At 42.8% G+C, this 18509-nt stretch overlaps 1 protein-coding gene across 6 annotated transcripts in view; it reads right to left on the reverse strand.

Annotated features, from left to right (window-relative positions):
- The window catches only part of CAMTA1 (calmodulin binding transcription activator 1), an 871256-nt gene that overhangs the window by 338913 nt on the left and 513834 nt on the right, over positions 1–18509 (reverse strand). For all 6 annotated transcript variants that reach the window (XM_075060206.1, XM_075060205.1, XM_075060207.1 and 3 more), the window contains exon 4: positions 13100–13171. In XM_075060206.1, the coding sequence (XP_074916307.1) occupies positions 13100–13171 (72 nt within the window). The remainder of the gene's footprint in view (positions 1–13099; positions 13172–18509) is intronic.

Here is an 18509-nt window from a genome sequence, read left to right on the forward strand (position 1 = left end):
ATGAACACTAGAGCTATGTCAACTACCCCAAAGTAATTAAAGTAACAATGAAATACTCATCTCCAATAGCCTGCAGATTTTTTTAAATTGCTTTTTCTGTTTAAAAAAATCAAGTTATAGGTAGTTTGGTTCTGAGATTGTTTTTGGACCACTGGGCATGTTATATGTTATCTGGATGTGGTGAAATGAGCCGGGGTGGCACTGCAGAGACAGCTCTCCTTTGTTTTCAGTACACCAGGGACCAACATGGCTGCTTTTGGTCTACTTGCTTGTTTGTGCATCAGCGTAATCCACAGTGTGAACAAAATGTACACAGTTTTGGAAGTGTTTCTAGGTGTCATCTGTTCACAGCCAATGTATGGGAAGTTAAAAGGACAAGATATTGGCTTGATTTGGGACCGCAAATATTAGTATCTGTTTCCGTTTAATTTTCTGTTTTATTTTCTTGTAGAGGTTTAAGTTAGATACTTGGACACTGGAGGACATTCCTAACTAGTTCATAACTAATGATATGCAAAATTAACGGTCTAAAGGGCTTGTAGTGGCATCCCTTTAAGGTGCTATTAAAGATTCATCCACAGCAAGCACAATTACTACAGGGAATTAACACAATCAGCCTTACTGCTTTATCTGTGCCTTGTACAAATCATGAACTTATTCTACTAGAATGGGAAAATTTTAAAACAAAAAATATGAAAAAATGTTGTAAAATAACGCTTTGTCCTGGTTCATTCATTTGCATCCAACAAGTAAATGAGAGGCTGTCAGTGCAGGGAGGCTGGAAGGTAAATATCTCTGGCAGAGAAACTACAGTGTATGTTTTACAATTACAAAACCCTATTTAAAAATTAAGGGTGTAAATGCAGCATTATCAAGAAAGCTTAAAACATCTGAAAAAAGCGGGAATCCCTCAGGAGATAACAGAAGATTCATTTACTGTCTCTAATCAGCAGCTGTTGCATGCGTTATAGGCGACCTGCGATCACAGCTCTCCAGCACCACTTTATAACAACGATGTTTCCTGAAAATTAGGCTGAGGCACTTTCTCTTTGGCAACAGCAAATGCCGAAAACATTTATTAGTATGAATCTGCTGGCCTGGCCCTGGAAGAAAATACCCAGGAAGATGAAAGTGCTTCGTTTGTTGTGGCTGTGATTTCATTGAACATCACCCATCTGTTTGTTAGGAGCTGGCTGTCACTCAGCCCTACAGTACACACTAAAGCTGCCTGCCTAAATTAACACACATTTCTAACTTCTCAAAGATGTTAACGCATCAGTCTAAGGCCTGGTCTACACTACGCGTTTAAATCGATTTAAAGAGAGTTAAATCGATTTAACGCTGTACCCGTCCACACTACAACGCCCTTTATATCGATATAAAGGGCTCTTTAAATCGATTTCTGTACTCCTCGCCGACGAAGGGAGAGTAGCCTAAATCGAAATTGCTATTCGGAATAGTATTAGGTTGGACAGGAAATCGCGGTTAATTGGCCTCCGGGAGGTACCCACAGGCAACCACTGACCGCTCTGTGACAGCAATCAGAACTCTGAGGCACTGGCAGGTAAACAGGAAAGCCCGCCGAACTTTTGAATTCAATTTCCTGTTGGCCAGCGTGGAGCCTGATCAGCACAAGTGACCCGCAGAGCTCATCAGCACAGGTCAATGCAGTCTCACTGAGATCGAAAAAGAGCCACTACCGACACAAGAAGTCTGGATCTGATCGCTATATGGGGGAGGATTCATGGCTTAACAAATCCTCCCATTCGAAAAGACGAAATGAAAAAATATTTGAAAGAATTTCAAAGTCTATGACGGGAAAGAGCCACAGCAGGGACTCAGTGCAGTGCAGAGTAAAGTTTAGGAGCTCAGACAGGCTACCAGAAAACCAGAGAAGCAACGGAAGGTCTGGGTCAGGGCCGAAACAGATGCCGCTTCTCATCGCTGAGCTGCATGCAATTTTTAGGGGGCGCGCAACCACTACCCCACCCCCTGGCCCGTGGATTCAGAGGTCGGGGTTTTATATCAACCGTGGCTGAGTTCTGCGGAGGGGAAGATGAGGGGAAAGAGGAGAGGAGGAAGAGCTTTGCTGAGAGCACACAGCACTCCGTTAGCCCACAGCCAGGGCGTTTTTGTGACCCAGAATTACCGTTCCCAGCCCTCCGAAGCACTAGCCCAGACAGTGAAGCCGTGGAAGCGACCTCTGGTGGAGTGTTACTTTGTAAATATCAAATAGTTTAAAACAAGCGTTTTTAATGATTGAATGCCATCAGGGCTTGGGATGCATTCGCAGGCCAGTAAGTTACAGAAAAAGATTGTTAACGTGCTGGGGATGGAGCGAAAATCGTCCAACATAAATCCTATGAATCGCTCTTGGAGGTACTCAAAAAGCTTTTGCAGAACATTTCTGGGCAAGGCAGCCTATTTGGTCCCCCATTTGTATGACACTTTTCCACGCCATGCATGTAGCAAGTAATTTGAACATAGGCTCACAAAGCACAGCCGCGTATGGCCCGGTGACTTGCTGACATTCCAGAAAACATACGTTCTGCATCCTGCGGGTGGTATTCTCAGGAGAGTTACATCATTTCATTGTACCTGGTTGAAATCAGGGACTTTAAATGAGCGGGCAGACATTGGCGTTTCCTTACTGGTCAGGCCGCTTTAAATCCTTCCTTGCTCGTAGCAAAAGCGGGGGGAGGGGAATGAATAGCGGCTTGAGTTTGGCGAGCAGGAATCTTCCCAGTACAGCCACATCAATTACCGTGATCTTACAGTATAGCAGCCATGCGGTGGGGAGGAGTGAAAGAGGGGGGTTGGGGTTTGCTGGTTCCTCTTAACAGGAAACAAGGCATCATAGATTTCACTGTGTATATGAACGCTGGGAAAAGTTCAAACAGAAAGCCTTACATGGCCGCATGGAAGCTATTTGATGCCTGGACCTGCGTTCTGTGAGATTCGCAACACCACGCCACAGGCAACTCCAATATCTAAACGAATGCAAAATGCGACTGTAGTGAAATCACATGTGCTATGTAAGGTGGGATAGTGTTATTCACTGTGGAAAGAGACAAGCATTGTTCTGTTAAAATGTATCTTTTTACATACTTCTCGTCCTTTTTCCCTTCCCCCATGCAGCTGCACAGTTGTCCGGCCTCCCTACACCATCCGAAGGCTAGCTCAGATAAGGCGAGGAGAAGAAACGCGAGATGAAATGTTCTCAAAAAATCATGGAAGTAACACGCCAATGACAGAGCTCATCAGAATGAGTGGAAGGACGTGCTACAAAGTACAGGAAAGATGTCAGTGAACAGGAGGAGGAGAGACGCTCGAGAGAAGAGGTGTAGCAGGAGATCAGCGGTGGGTCGAGATGCTACGCTGCAACTGCTGCATGCTCAAACTGAATCACTCCAACGCCATGTGGATCTCAGAGAGCAGCGGGCTTACAAGTGCCGCTTGCAGCCCATGTTCAACCACCTCCAAAGCTCCCCACGTCCGTATCTCCCTCACCAGACATGTAAGAACACTGGGGGAAGGTCTTGCCCCGCCCACTTCCATCCCCCTGGGAAAAAACCCAAGTCCACAGCAAAAAAAAGGGGCTGGGTCCATTACGTTAAAATGAGCTGTAATGCCTTTCCTTCCCTCCTATCCTTCTCCCAAACCGCCACACAGATACTTGATAATTCTTGCTTTTTATATAATTACTTTTTAATAAAGAAATAAATCCAAAGGGGGAGGGTGGGTTCTTACAAGGAATGATTTTAGAAAGGAGAATGAGTTTTAAACAAATATGAATTACTTTATAAAGAATACATGATTTTTGAAAACGATATGACTTTATTTCCTTCAGCAAGCTGTAAAAGGAAGGGTGGGTGCTTACAGGAATGAGTCAATCAACGGGGAGGGTTCATCAAGGGAAACAAACACAGCACGTCACACGTACCCTGGCCAGGCTTGAAACTCGTTTTCAAGGTCTCTCTGATGCGCACCGCTCTGATAGTGCTCTTTCTAATCCGCCGGTCTCTGGCTGCTCGTACTCAGCGGCCATGATTTGCCTCCAGCCTCCAACACCCGCCATAAAGTGTCTCCCCTACTCGCCACAGAGATTGTGAGCACACAGCAAGGAGCCAATAACAATGGACATTGAGTTGGCTGAACGTTCTAGCGAGTAAGTACATGACGCCAGCGCCCTTTTAAAGATGCCAAATGCATATTCTACCACCATTCTGCACCTCTGCTCAGCCTGTAAGTTGAACAGCTCTGACGACACTGTCCCAGCTTTGCTGTGTATGGCTTCATGAGCCATGGCATCAAGGTAGGCTGGGTTCACCCAGATAACGACAGGCATTGCGAGACATACCCGCAATGGTATTTCTGGTCTGAGATTCCCTTGCTGCACCGCAGTTAAAAGAGTAGTGCTTCTGAAGACGCGAGCGTCATGAACCCTTCCTGGCATCTTTCCACGTGGATGTGGGTGAAACCTCCCTTGTGATCCACGCAAGTGCTATGACGCACCATTGACAAGTACCCTGGGTTCACAGTACTGGACGGTTCTGGGGCCAAAGATGAGGATATGGGTTCCATCTATGGCCCACCACAGTTTAGGGAATCCCATTGCACAAAACCATCCACTATCACTGCACGTGTCCAAGAGTCACCTTTCGTAGCAGCAGCTTACGATTGCTTTTGGTACTTGCATCACAGCATCCCACCACAGTTAGATTTGCCCACTCCAAATTGATTCGCGACTGACCGGTAGCTGTCTGCGTTGCAAGCTTTCAGAGGCTATTGCCACTCCTTCTTCACTGTGAGGGCTGCTCTCATTTAGTATTATGGCGTTTCAGGGCAGGAAAAGCATGCACAAAGTTTCAAAGAAAGTGCTCTTACGCAATGCGAAGTTTGCAGCCACTGGAATCGCCCACACCTGCTAAAACTATGCGTCCCACCAGTCTGTGTGTTTCCGCGCCCAAAAATCGTGGTTCAATGGTAAACCTGCCCCATTACCAGCAGTAGCCTCCAAAACGCAGGGCCCCGTTAGGGAGAATCATGTGTCCCATGTCTCATTGCTCTCGTCGTCGCGCTGCCGTAGCTGCCTCTCCCTCCTCCTGCTTTCAGTTCATGGCTCAGCATTAGACGCACAGATGTGCGCAGGTGTTGACACGTTCACGATAGCGTTACTGATCTCAGCAGGTCCATGCTTGCTGTGCTGGCGTTTGCTCAGTTCACCCACGGGAAAAGGCGCAAAAACGGTTGTCTGCTGCTTTCAACAAAGGGAGGGTTGAGGGCTGTACCCAGAACCACTGCGGACAGATGATTTCCTGCCACCATCAGGCACTGGCTCTAACCCAAATTCCAAAGGAGGGGGAGACTGAGGAACTATGTGATAGCTACGGAACGGCTACCCACAGTGCACCGCTCCAGAAATCGACGCTAGCCTTGGACCATGGACGCACACCATCGAATTAACGTGCCTAGTGTGGACGCGCACACTCGACTTTATAATATCAGTTTTAAGAAACTGATTTTAGTTAATTCGATATTATCCTGTAGTGTAGACGTTGCCTAATACTCTGCAGCAGCCTGAAGTCAGACTCCCAGCTCAAATGCAAATAGAGACGAAAGCCCTGCCTTTCCACATGACATTACTGCAATTAGATCAACTGTCCTCTAGCGCAGAAAAGCAACTGTCCAACATTCAAAATCCTTAAAAATACATCTAACTAATAAATAGTATTTGGGGGGGACTAACGGGAAAAGGAGGTATTTCAGGACCATGTCCCATATGAGAATGTCAAGGCTTTTTCTGTTATAAACAATTCAAGCAACTTTTATAAACAGCACCTGTGCTGAAATAGCTGGGAGTCAGAAGATAAAGTTTTTGTGAAGGAATGCCAAACCTGCATACCTAGCGAGAATTTGGTCTAGATAAGAGTCTTTGAAAATTGCGCTTTGTATGGAGACAGCTCAATTGTGGATTTTTAAATGCCTCTTTTAGTCGATTCTGCCTTTGGGGGCAGCAGTATGAAGCCCCAGCCGGCTTATAAACAGAAAGAAGCAATTTATATTACATAACGAAAGTAAGTTATTTATATGAAAAGATTCTCCTGAGTGGAGCTAGGATAGAATTTTGCAGAACCTGATTGTTTTAATGAGAGTAATTGTGAATGGAGGGAACTGTCAGTTGGGACCAGTATGAACTATTCAGATCCTGTCTCTGAGTCAGCCCACTCAGCAGTCACCAAGGTCCCTTACAAACAAAAGGCTTCTCTAGAAGCTGGAACAAGGCCTGTGCTTTGCTGATGCTCATCCCTGTATCGATCACTAGCCTGTTTCTGTCATTGTATTGACTATTGGCAGCAAAAACTGTGATGAAAACATCACAGCCCTGGCAAAACCAGCACAAATATACACCTGCAAGAAGTGACGAAGAACTTAGAATATGCCCCCACATTTTTATTATTGAGAAAAGCAAGTCTGAGTGGGTTCTAAGTCTTGTTTGGTTTCCAATCCCTAGTGGATTAGGGGGTGATCCTAGAGACATCTGAAGAGTGCTGAGGTGGTTTTATAATGTTGTTCTATTTTTTATGAGTGATACAGATTAGACCTCTCTTCCAGATTAATGTCCTTTGTGGGTGTGAACCCAGAATTTGTGAGAACTTGGACTCAGAACTTCAAAGGTGAAAAACTGCTGAACTAACTACAGGCCCAAGAAATCTCACTGGGCTTTTCACTGAAATAGTTTGTTTAAAAACATTTTAAACCATTCTTTCAGCAGTCTTCACTGTTTTCAAGTTCTGAGGCTGAAGCCAACATCTGAAAACAACCCACAACTGGAGCAAAGGCCTCATTTAAAACTTCATCCAAAACTATCTGGGAATGTAAATAAATGACATCTCATCTCATGAACAGCTATTATCAGAGTTGTCTGTGATCCCTTCAGAAGATGAAGAGGTTGGACAGGGTCTTTTCAGTCTAATCCATACTGATTGTCCTTTATTAAATTAGTACATGTATCCACTTAACCTGTTCCTCAAAATAGCTTCCATTATTTGTGTATTGGAGATGTCAAGCTAATGGGCCTGTAATTTTCTACTTCAGTGTTATTGCAGAATTTGTTTCTCTTGGGAAATTTGGGAAGTTTCACTGTCAGGAAGTGAGTCCTCCATATTCTAAGAAAGAGATCTTGGAGTCACCATGGACAGTTCTCTGAAAACTTCATCTCAATGGCCAGATGTTAGGAATCATTACGAAAAGGATAGAAAACCAAACAGAAAATATCATAATGCTATTATATAAATCCATAGTGCACCCACACCTTGCATACTGTATCTGATAACCCTATCTCAAAAAGGATATAGCGGAATGAGAAAAAGTTCAGAGAAGGACAACAAAGATGATCAAGGTATGGAAGGGCTTCCATATGAGAAGAGACTAACAATATTATGTGGCTGTTCAGTTTAGAAGAGACAACAGAGGCAATATGATAGAGGTCTACAAAATCATTAAAAAGTGAATAGAAAAACGTTATTTACCCTTTCCCACAATACAAAAACCAGCGGTCTCCCGATGAAATTAATAGATAGTAGCTTTAAAACAACAAACAGGAAGTACTTTTTCACACAATGCATAATTAACCTGTGGAATTCATTGCCATGGGATGTTATGAAGGCCAAAAGTATAACTGGATTAAAAAAAGAACTAGATACATTCATGGAGGATCAGTCCACCAAATGGGTATAAGCCAAGATGGTCAGGGGTGAAACCCCATGCTTGGGGTGACCCTAAACCTGTGACTGCCAGACACCAGGACGGAAAGATGGGGTGGATCACTCTAACTGTCCTCCTCTGGACAGTTGCTCTATCCCCTGAAACTCTGGTACTGGCCACTTTCACAGACAGGATATTTGGCTAGATGGACCATTGCTCTGACCAATATGGCAGTTCTTATATTCCTTTAGCCCATATGTTTGTTGCCTACTGTTTTGTATTTAATTTATTGCTACCATCTTGTACCGTATTTAAACCTGTGAACTAGAAATGAAAAGCTTTGTATCCTATTCCCAGTCCTGTTAAGCCATCAAGTCCTTATCATTGATATCTGTTTATTTAAAAGCATGTGCTGAAGGTTATAAAATACTTAGTTTAAGTAAGTTTTCTTTCATTATGAGATTTACTATTTGTGTGCAGGCACGTGGATTTACGGTAAACAGCATCAGGCCCTTCAGAAGAAGCAGCAGAACCAGAGAAGAAACTTCCCACTAGAAATGAAAAATTGGGAAACTTTTGGCAGTATTCTTACAATCAAAGTTAACAGATAGATAAGTTACTATGTTTAAACTTGAAGAGCAGGGGATAGGCGTGTTTGCTGTTTATCTAATTTCCCATTTAAACCAACTGTTCTAGTGACAACGATCCCATTTGTAGATTGAGAGAAGCCCAGCACCTACACAGAAAGGAAAATGGCTGCACAGTTATGAACTGTTGGTTTCTATCAATATGGAAATGTAATAACTGTCTGAGAAGGACGCCAACATCGTCAGCAACCTAAAGACAGGCAACTAGCTCCACATTTGAACACCTTATTCTGGGGCCTGATTTTCAGGGCTGCTGACCCGCAACAGAAGTCAGGTGCTTGGCCTCTCTGAAAATCAGGCCAGTTATTCAGGATTTAGACACCTAACTTTTGGCCTCCAAATCCAAAAACATATTTGTCTATTGGTTAAAATCTGAAATGATGAATGAGGTGTAGAAGTGCTATGGAGTCATTTACATACCAACCCCAAAATGACTTCCTTGTCTTAACTTTGAAATAGGGATAAAAAGGACTCAACTCATCAAAGTTTCTCTTGGCATCATAACATCTCTCTTTCTGATCTTGCTTGTCCCTATATTCATCCTGGAGCTGAACAGAAGCACTGTGCAGTTATTAGAATGAGGGTAATCCATTCTTGGCTAACTCCTTTCTTTTACAGAGTTGCACAACCTTGAGAGCATGATTGAAGGATGCCCATTTATATCTGGAAGATGCTTCAATGAATCACAAACTCCTATTCCTTATATAATGAAGGCACAATGTGTCCTTGTTTATGAATAAGAGCATACAACATTCACAACAAAATGAACTGCATCACATTTTATAAATAGGATAATAAGAAATGTACTTCCAGTTCGCTTGTTTCAATTCCAATCAATTATCAGACTGAAGAAAGATTGTCTAAAAGTCAGCACACACACCTATTAAATGGGAGAGAGAAACTCAGTACCCAGTGAAGCTGAAAGAGACCTGTGGTATTAGTATACAGCTAATTGGATATGAGTTTGCTAATGATAGGGCAGCAAAACAACAAAGGCGATTTTGGGTAGCATACACAGTGGCTTCCTGGGTGACCGGGAAGGTGAGTCCCTTCTCTATGTGGTGGTGGTAAGACTGCACCTAGAATATACTGTCTGCAGTGCTGGGTAACTCAGCACTAGAAATATGCAGACGAACGTATTGGAAATACAGAAAAAGACAGGAACAATGATTAAGGGGTTGAAGGGATTGACCTATGAGGAAAGGAGCTAAACATGAACTAATATAGGTTGGCCAAACCGTGAGTAAAGGGGGACATACACACTGTGCACAAGTGTCTGAAAGATGCAAACACTGATAAGGAACAGGAATTGGTTAGGTTGGTAGATTAGGGCTGAATGAAAGTTTCCTGACAGTGAGATCTGTGAGGGTATAAAATAGTCTCTCTAAGGGAATGATGGAAGCTCCATGGCTTGAGACATTTGAAACTGGATGAGAAAAACTACAGAATAATGTGTTGGACATGGAATAATCCTGCAGGGCCCCAGAGGTGCTTGAGAGGGGTAAGGCCACGATCCAGTCAAACTCACCATGCCCTACCTTCCTTAATTAGGAAGCTCTGCTTATTTCAAGACGACAAACAATGTGTCGGGAAAGCCCAGCCCCTACCCATTTGGTGTGACAGTATGATGCTACATCACCTTGGATTAGCTAGCACCGTCCACCTGCAGAAGTCACAGATAAATCTTGGACTGGAGTTTTGTACTTGGGATTCTGAGTCAAAGCACAGGACAAAGCACAAGATAAAGGATGTATTCAGGTTCCTAATCTGTGCATTTCTCCTGGAAGACAAGGACTCCTCCCCAAGATTTTTTAGTTGCTATGAAACACTCATGAAATAGAAATGGACTCCAGTGAGCTGGTAAGGCTCTACGTACCTCGAAGCACTGGAGTTGGGTTCACAGGGCTGGTGTACACAGACAGGGAAAATAAAAACCCTTTGGAGCAATGGGACAAAGAAGAGCTCTGGGATTGTCAGGCTTTGGGGAGAGCAGGCAATTTGATTTGGAAGGAGGGAAGGATGAGTGCTAATGGGGAAGAGTCAATGACTGCATGCAGGAAGCTAATTATTCCAGGAACGGTCTGTGGTTCAGGGTATGTGTAGAACCAGTAACAGCACGGCTGACAACTATGCACCTCTGAACACAGAGTAAACTCCGTAATATTTTTGCTCACTAGCACTGTATGGGACTATGGGAGTGTCGGGGAAAAGAAGACCACCTCTATATTTTGATCAGACAGCCTGAGGCACCTTTATTGAATATACACCTGTGCACAGGCGGAGGCCAGCGTGTCCCCCTGCAAGGGTTAGGCTGACCTGCCTGTTACAAATGTTACTGAGCTTATAAAGGTTAAAACCGCAAAACGTCACATAGATACAGCCTTATTTAGAACACAAATTGCTAATGCTGCAAACATGACTAATATTTACCCTATGGCATACATATTGCTATTTAGCAAGCAACTCTCACACATTTTCCTATTTTCCTGTTATAGTCTTTGCCAGTCAAGTCTGCGGTTTTACCGTTTTAGCACTTTTTCTGTAGTCTCGACAGCAGGGTCAGCTGTTATCAAAACAGATCTCCTGGTTCCCCTTTATCCACATCTAGTTCCTCTTTTGGGCCCTGACTACATCTTTCTGCCTCAGCATGCCCTTTGTACAGTAAAACAAGCTAAGTTAAATCTCTAAATTATTTTTGCTCAAAGGCCTAGGGCCTAAGATAATAGAGGGGGGGTTATTTTCCCTAACAGGAGGTAAGCCACTACACAGAGACATTAATAGAAAATGGTCTTTTTTATATTTGTTACATTCAAGCTGCAGGTTTATTCTCATACATTTATCTTGCTCACTCTTTATAGCAATTTTTTTCAGCAGATTTCCCTGTGTTTCTGGGAGTTACGGGAAGGGGAAGAGACAGTGAATGGCAAACGGGAAAAACAACAAAGGAGCAGATAAAGAAGAGGAGATGAATAAGTTAAAGGGCTGAGAAGAAAACCTAAGGTACAGAACGACCCCACCAGACCCCCAGAGCATCCCTGGTGAGAGCCGTCAGGGACAGATCTGGCTGCTTCTCTTGCCACTGTGCCCCTCCTTTGCCGGGGGGAGCACCTAAGTAACCCAAGGAAAGCAGAGTGCCACAGAAGGAAAGGCAGCAGGGGGAAGTGAATGCAAACACTGGTGCTGTGCACAGAGTTCTGACCAAATTTAGAATTTCAATCGGATTCTGATGTCACATCATCCATCACACAGACACCAGCAGAGACGGAAGTTAAATAATAAAACAAACAGCTGTCTGCTGCCTAAGGCACGTTGGACTCTTACTAAGTTTAGTTTGCAATTTGTTCAGACCAGTGCACTGAACAGTGACCTTATCATAGCTCCTTTAGCCGTACAGACAAAAGGCTTCTCCCCTTCCTACCAAGTGCCAGCTGTATCCTACTGCATGCACAGGACGTATATTTAAAGGGCACCGTGTGAGTGAGTATCTGTCCCTGAAAGGACATGAACGGAAGGTCTGTGGATCTCAAAGCAGAAGTACTATCCTTTCAGCTAAGCAACAGTAACACTGGCTTCTTTGCAGTTCCTTCCAGCTACAGAAGGCAAAACTCTTGTGAGTTATAGGAAATGCTGCACTATGTATTATCTATTGTTGAGCTGATGCACTGTGAAACCCACTAGTGTTCAATAGCTCTTTCCTGTAGCATGGATCTAGCTGGTGCTACATTAGGTTTCAGTCTGAAGCAGGTAGAATATGGGCTCAGACTGCAATGATATTTTTTCATCATATGCTGTTACCAGACTCTATTGACTTATTTATAGTAAGCAAATTTAAAGGGGGGAAATAAAGTTCAAAGGTCTGAATGAAACAATTATAAAAGCACAGAGATTATCTGCAAACTGTGGGAGGGAAAGCTGGATGAGAAGGAAGAGAATCTGCTACAAGGCAGCTTGAAATTCTGACTTGCTAAAAGACACAACACAAAAAAAAAGAAGAAAATTAATTAGTGCCAACTAGCACTTCTGAACAACCCAACAATAACGAACCAGGAGAAGAAGGCCAGCAATCCTTGACTATCACACACAATCCAGCACTCATGTGCAAGCCTACCATAAATAACCAGCATGCACAGACCAACTGTTCTAAAAAAACCCTCTAACAGCAAACTAATATCAGCACATTGTAGGAATGTCATGAGAATTCAGTTTGCAACTTCCAAGGGGCTTTACTAAGAATACACTAGTAAGATGAAATATTTGAAAACTGTACAGGAGTTCTAGGACAAAGGTTGAACCCCACTTTCCTGGACTATGATTTGCCACATACTCTGCACAGAAATATTTTCAAACAAAAACCTAATAATTAACATAGGATTTCTTTTGCTCCTGTGACATCCCATATTCATGCAGCAGTCAGCATTCTTTGCTCCTCACTGCCTCTGAATAGCTTCATGTCCAAAACATCATCTCATTTCGGGAAACACTAAGAAATCTCACTCTCACTAGCTGTCTTTGTGTGTAGGGGATGTTTAAACTGTTATCACCTTTATGTTGCTGAACAGTTATCAAGAGGAAAAAAATCATCTCACAGCTCTGAATAGATACTTATTAATTTGAAGACATCCACATCACTTTCAGACAAAAAGCAGAGAAAGTTATATATCACTTTTTAGAGGCAATAAAAGCCAGAGCCATACAAATCTCTATAAAACAAAACACAGTAAGAGAGAAATCTCATGTTACCTTACCTGAAGAAGCCAGTAGCACCTTCTGTGGAAAGTGGGGATGATGGACGAATGGACATAACAGCCGTATAGACACTAGGGAGAAAAAGGAGATACAGCATTACCGAGGGAAATCACTGTTCAGACACTAACCAAAGGTTAGAAGCAAGGTAAGCCTGCTCCAGGGACTGGTCTGGTATCTACAGTACATTATATGCTATGTTATGTTGGTATTTACTAAAATCAATACCTGAATAGATCTTGCTGGTAAAACAGAATACCAGATCAAATTACACCTATACTTTAGAATGGTACTTCATAAACATTTACACAGGTTTAAAGCATTAATAAACTAGATTTTTACACTCCTCCCTGCTTTATACTTTGAGAACCTGTGACATAGAATTCTCAGATTATTTCAAGTAGAAACAATCAACATGAGATGGCAACTAGGGAAGCAGTGTGGCGTAGTGGATAGAGCACTGGACTGCGATTCAGGAGACGTGGGCTCTATTTCTGATTCTACCACTGGCCTGCTGGGTAACCTTGGGCAAGTCACTTCCACTATCTGTGACTCAGTTCCCCCTCTGTAAAATGAGGGAGATGCAAAAGCAACCCTGCTGGTGCAAAGTGCTCTATAAAAAGGTTGTGCTACATCCACCTGCATGACTGACTCACAGAAAATTTATTCATGCCTCATCTTCATAAGATCTGAATTCACCCAAAATATAGAGAACAACCAATTGTGAAAAGAATTCCAGTCAGGTTCCTACAATAAACGGGAATTTGAAGCTAGGCCAGGAAAGGCACGGCATTGTTCAGTTACAACTAACAGAGCAGAGTAAAAACCCTATGAGAACCTCACCAAGCTCTCCTCACTAACACCTCACTGGGGCTCTGGGTCAGTTCCAGTTCTAAATTCCATTGGTCAGGAATCGATAAGCTGGCCAAAACGTGCCATTTAAATTCACAATGGCCCAGAGAACCCTCTAAAGCCTCATGTCACAGGCCCCCAGGGTGAATCAGGAGGGAGCTAGAAGAAGGGTGTTCTTGGGAGACATTCTGGCCCCACTGAACTCAATAGTAAAATCCCATTGACTTCAGTTGGGCCAGGATTTCAGCATTGGTGAGGTGAGGATCCTTGGCGCCAGAGCTCAATTCCTGCCTTCACTGGCTTTCCAGTGTCCACATTTGTTAATCAGGTCATGCTGCAAGACGTGCTTCTCCATGCAGGGTCTGGATAGGGCTGGCGGGTGGAGATTGGGGTGAAGAGAGGGGTTTGGTTACGCGTACTTGAGAGGGTTCCTTATGTTGAACATTGTTCTTGCACCCAAAGCACTAGGGAGGGTTGAATGAAGCAATAAATAAATAAAAATGATACATGACCATTTCCTTTGGCTTCCACTACACAGAAACCCCTCAGAGATGCACCCACATTACCAGATATGTTACTGAAACCAAATGACTTGATTTTCTAAATCAGCATCACAAAACTGGAGCCATTGCCTTCAAAACCACTTATTAAACTACCTAGATTCTCCTAATAACCACTTAAGTGATAAGCTACTGTATTTACTCAAAGCTCAGACATCTAGACACAGTCAGAGCAAACAACACCGTAGTGTATTACCATGACTCCAGGCATGCAACAGAGAAGCTGGTTTGGTCTGTATTTTTCCATCTTTTGTTTCAAGATTATTCTTTTTTCAAACTCTCCTTCACAACATATCCCACGGGAAAAAAACAGTGGATTTGGCTTTAAAAATTTCACAATACATTATTTTACATATAAAATGCCAAAATGACATTTTGTTAATGAAGTTGATTTGAATCCTACTTGTATGGGAACGGAAATCAATGAGGCTAAGGGATTTTGGTTGCAAGAAAATCAGATTTCCAATATGCTAGAACTTTTAACATTGCTGTCAGTTGTGAGCTAAACCCAGTACAAACCAACTAACCAACCAAAGCTGAATTAATTTCAAAGATCCCTGTACATTTCCTGTCCAAAATGTATCGATTAAGAAAGCAATATTCTTTTCTGGCATCTTTGGCTTTTAGTGGAGATAGGGAGGGAGTATGATATTACACTCCCTCCTACTGAAGAAGAGTCTTGTTCTGACAGTTTTTCCTTAAATGGTAGATTGCAACCACTGAACAACCTGCTTGCAGATTTCATGAGCTATTGTCCCTTGAGTGGTTGTGTGCCTCTCAGCAGTATCAGTATTTCTACAATTAAAGGTGGGGGGGGGAGAATCAAATTTCTCCTGGTTGTGGATTTTTTTTAACTAATTTTTAATTTTTTGCATTTTATTCTACAGATTGTGTTGACTAGAATAATACTTAGCCATTATATACCACTTTACTTCTTCCAAGTGCTGGATAAATGTTAACTAATTAACTCTCACATCTGAGGGTTAATAGTCCCCAGCACATAAGGAACTGACTCATTGAGGTTAGCCCAGTTTACAGTGGGAAACTCTTGTCATCAAGAGCCCCCTCACACAGGTAATGAAAATAGTTTTACTGCTAGTATAAAAGGAGAAAAAATGGTTTCCACCACTACTCCCAAAAGTGAGACTGAAACTTGGCTGATCCTCATTTTCTGTAAGGGTGATGGAAACAATTTTCTTCCTTCTACATGGGCAATTCAGTGGTGTGCAGTACCGCTTCTGAGGTAACAGTTGCTGACAATGGCCATTTTCATAGCCATTAAATGACTTGTCCAAGGTCACACAGTGAATGGGGCAGAGCCAGGAATGGAACCCAAGAGTCCTGACTACAAGGCTGGAGCTCTAAGCATTAGACAATATTTCCAATCTGCATAACACCCTGTCTTATCAAAGCATCTACATCTGAGCAGGAGCACCATCAGTACTGTCAACACAGCTCTAGAATAGCATCTGTTGGTTACGTAATGATGCTGAACCTGGTGAAGAGCACGACACATTGTTTTCATAGGGGATGCTAACCCTCAGGCTGTTCTTTTTATTTACTCAGGGATAGAGTCATCCTACAATGAGATATTCAGAATCCAGCGAACATTTCCCATCAAATGAGAAGAAACTTTAAGATAGGAGAATAAAAGCCTGTCAGCTTCCCTTTAATGCAATGTCAGGGCAAGGAAGAGTTTCCTCTTTACAGCAGATATTCAAAGTCACCTCTGTGGTGCTGTGTTTTGCGGAAGGATGGTGCTGAAATTGCATATAAAAGGCACACACAATCTTATTTCAGTCTGAAATAAATATACCAACCAAAGGGGAGTAAGTCAGCAGTGTTAGAGAATATCAGAGCTTGAACTGAAAAATAGTGTTGAACGCTCCCTGCCCTGTGTCTAAGCTCCAGCTTCCCTGACACTTAGCCCATCTCACTGACACACGGAGAAAATGCAAGTCTGTTCATTAAGACCATAAAGCTCATTCTTCTTGATCCTAACAACATGGGAAGGTTTTTATGAACATCAAGAAGAGACCAAGTGTTTTGCAGTGCTCTCTTTAACACCTCTAACATCTGGGGAAAACCCAAGGCCCTTTAATGGGACACACAAAATGAGAACTAGAATTTCTGTAGAATTAGCATAACAGGCTAACCATGGCCTTGCTCCTGCAGTTGCTGAGTGCCTCCTGTGGAGTCATGGGAGTGGAGGGATATTCAGCAACGTGTAGGACTGGGCCCAAAGTGTGCCCCACTGTCCAATGAGAAGAAGAGTCCCCAGCTCAGTCTATTGATTCATCTGATATAAGGAGATAATGAACTTGAATGGTATCTCTCTTCATTTGCAAATAAATCCTGGTTTATATCCTTGGTTGAGATGAAGAACTGAAACTGGATTAATTTAGAAGAATCCATACTGGCTCACTAAAACCTAAAAGAAACCATATTGACCCATAGAACTGTGCTCCTGCCATGCTGCCATAAAGTGAGAACGCCATGGATCTGACACTAAGCCATGAAATAATAGGCAATGATTCTAACACCTGGAGTTGGGGGTACCTACCTTTGTGATAATTTATTCTAGTTTCCTAATTATTTTCATATTTTATTAAAATGTAAATATCTATCTTTAACTACAATTGCAACATGAGACCTCCCAGCATATAGCTTTGTTCTATATGAATCCTAGTCCTCGTTTCTCAACAATTAATGAAAAATAGGATTTCTGCCCTGTGCAATGTTGTGTTAGAGAAAAGAAGGCTGTAACAGCAAAGCACTCAAATCCCGAGAAGGAACTGATGTGAGTGCATGCCAGGTGGGAGAAGAAGGGATGTGGTATTCAGTGACAGATGATCTATACAACAGAATTAGCACTGGCTTCTGCCTTCCAGCTACAGTTCAGATGTCAAGGTATGAATAATAGCTACATACATATGTATAAATTGGCTATGTTTAAAGGGAGGAATTTTGCACCAAGATTACAAAGAATGACAATAGCTGAGAAGAGAGCACAAATGCTGCAGACGCCTGGATTTTGGTTACTACACTTTGGGTTCTTTTAATCACTTTGGCAAACAAGCTTAGCTCCCTTTAGTGCCAAAACATTTTAAATATTAAAACTATTAGAAACTATATGTTATAAATATTTTAAAATGAGCAGTCCCATGTAAATATTAGCAACACTTGGATGACATAAACTGAAGGACTAAGATAAAGCAAATTCACCCGCTGAATATTTGCATCATCTCTATAATGGTGAAATAAATATCAGAACTGAATAAGTTATCAGCTTCTTTACAGTGCTTATTTTTAATAGTTGCCTCTTCTCACTCTTTCAGGCTCCTTCACCCCTGAAGTTCTAGTCACAGCAGAAGGCTCCACCTAGTGGCTCCCACACACCAGCACCTGCCATATTCTCATGATTTTGAGCTGAATTTGGTTTGCAGCTGGGACAGCCCCAGTCTGCCTTGTGATCGAATCCCACAATCATGAGTGTGCAATGGAAGCCTGTGCCCCAGAGTCTACCAGAATTGTACGTACACATCCACTGATCTCGCCCATGGTGTAGCATTTGGGCCCAAGCTTATTGGCTGCTAGAGTCTCTCATTTTGAGCTTACTGATCTGCAGACATGGGCCTGGCCTTGGCCGCTTCTCTTGGTTGTTTCCTTGTCTCCAGGAGCTACCCTGCTGTGGGCATTTCTACCAGAAGTTGTCTGTCAGTCACAGTTAGTTGCTTCCTATATCCCTGTCTTCTCCACCAGTTTTTCAGGATTAAAGGGCTCCCTTCCTGCTTTCAGCTGGTTAAGAAGACATTTCATCATTCTCATGCCCTCAGTCAGCTCTCAGAAGTCTGATTCCTATGTTTTCTTGTAGCAGCAGTAACTTCCAGTTCAGTGCCGTGCACAGGGCCGGTGCAAGGAAGTTTCACACCCTAGGGGAAACTTCCACCTTGCACCCCCCCCAGATAACCCCGCCCCCCCATGGCAGCTAACTCAGCCC

The sequence above is a fragment of the Chelonoidis abingdonii genome, chromosome 23 (genome assembly GCF_003597395.2).
Source record: "Chelonoidis abingdonii isolate Lonesome George chromosome 23, CheloAbing_2.0, whole genome shotgun sequence".
In the NCBI taxonomy this organism is placed as follows: Eukaryota; Metazoa; Chordata; order Testudines; family Testudinidae; genus Chelonoidis; species Chelonoidis abingdonii.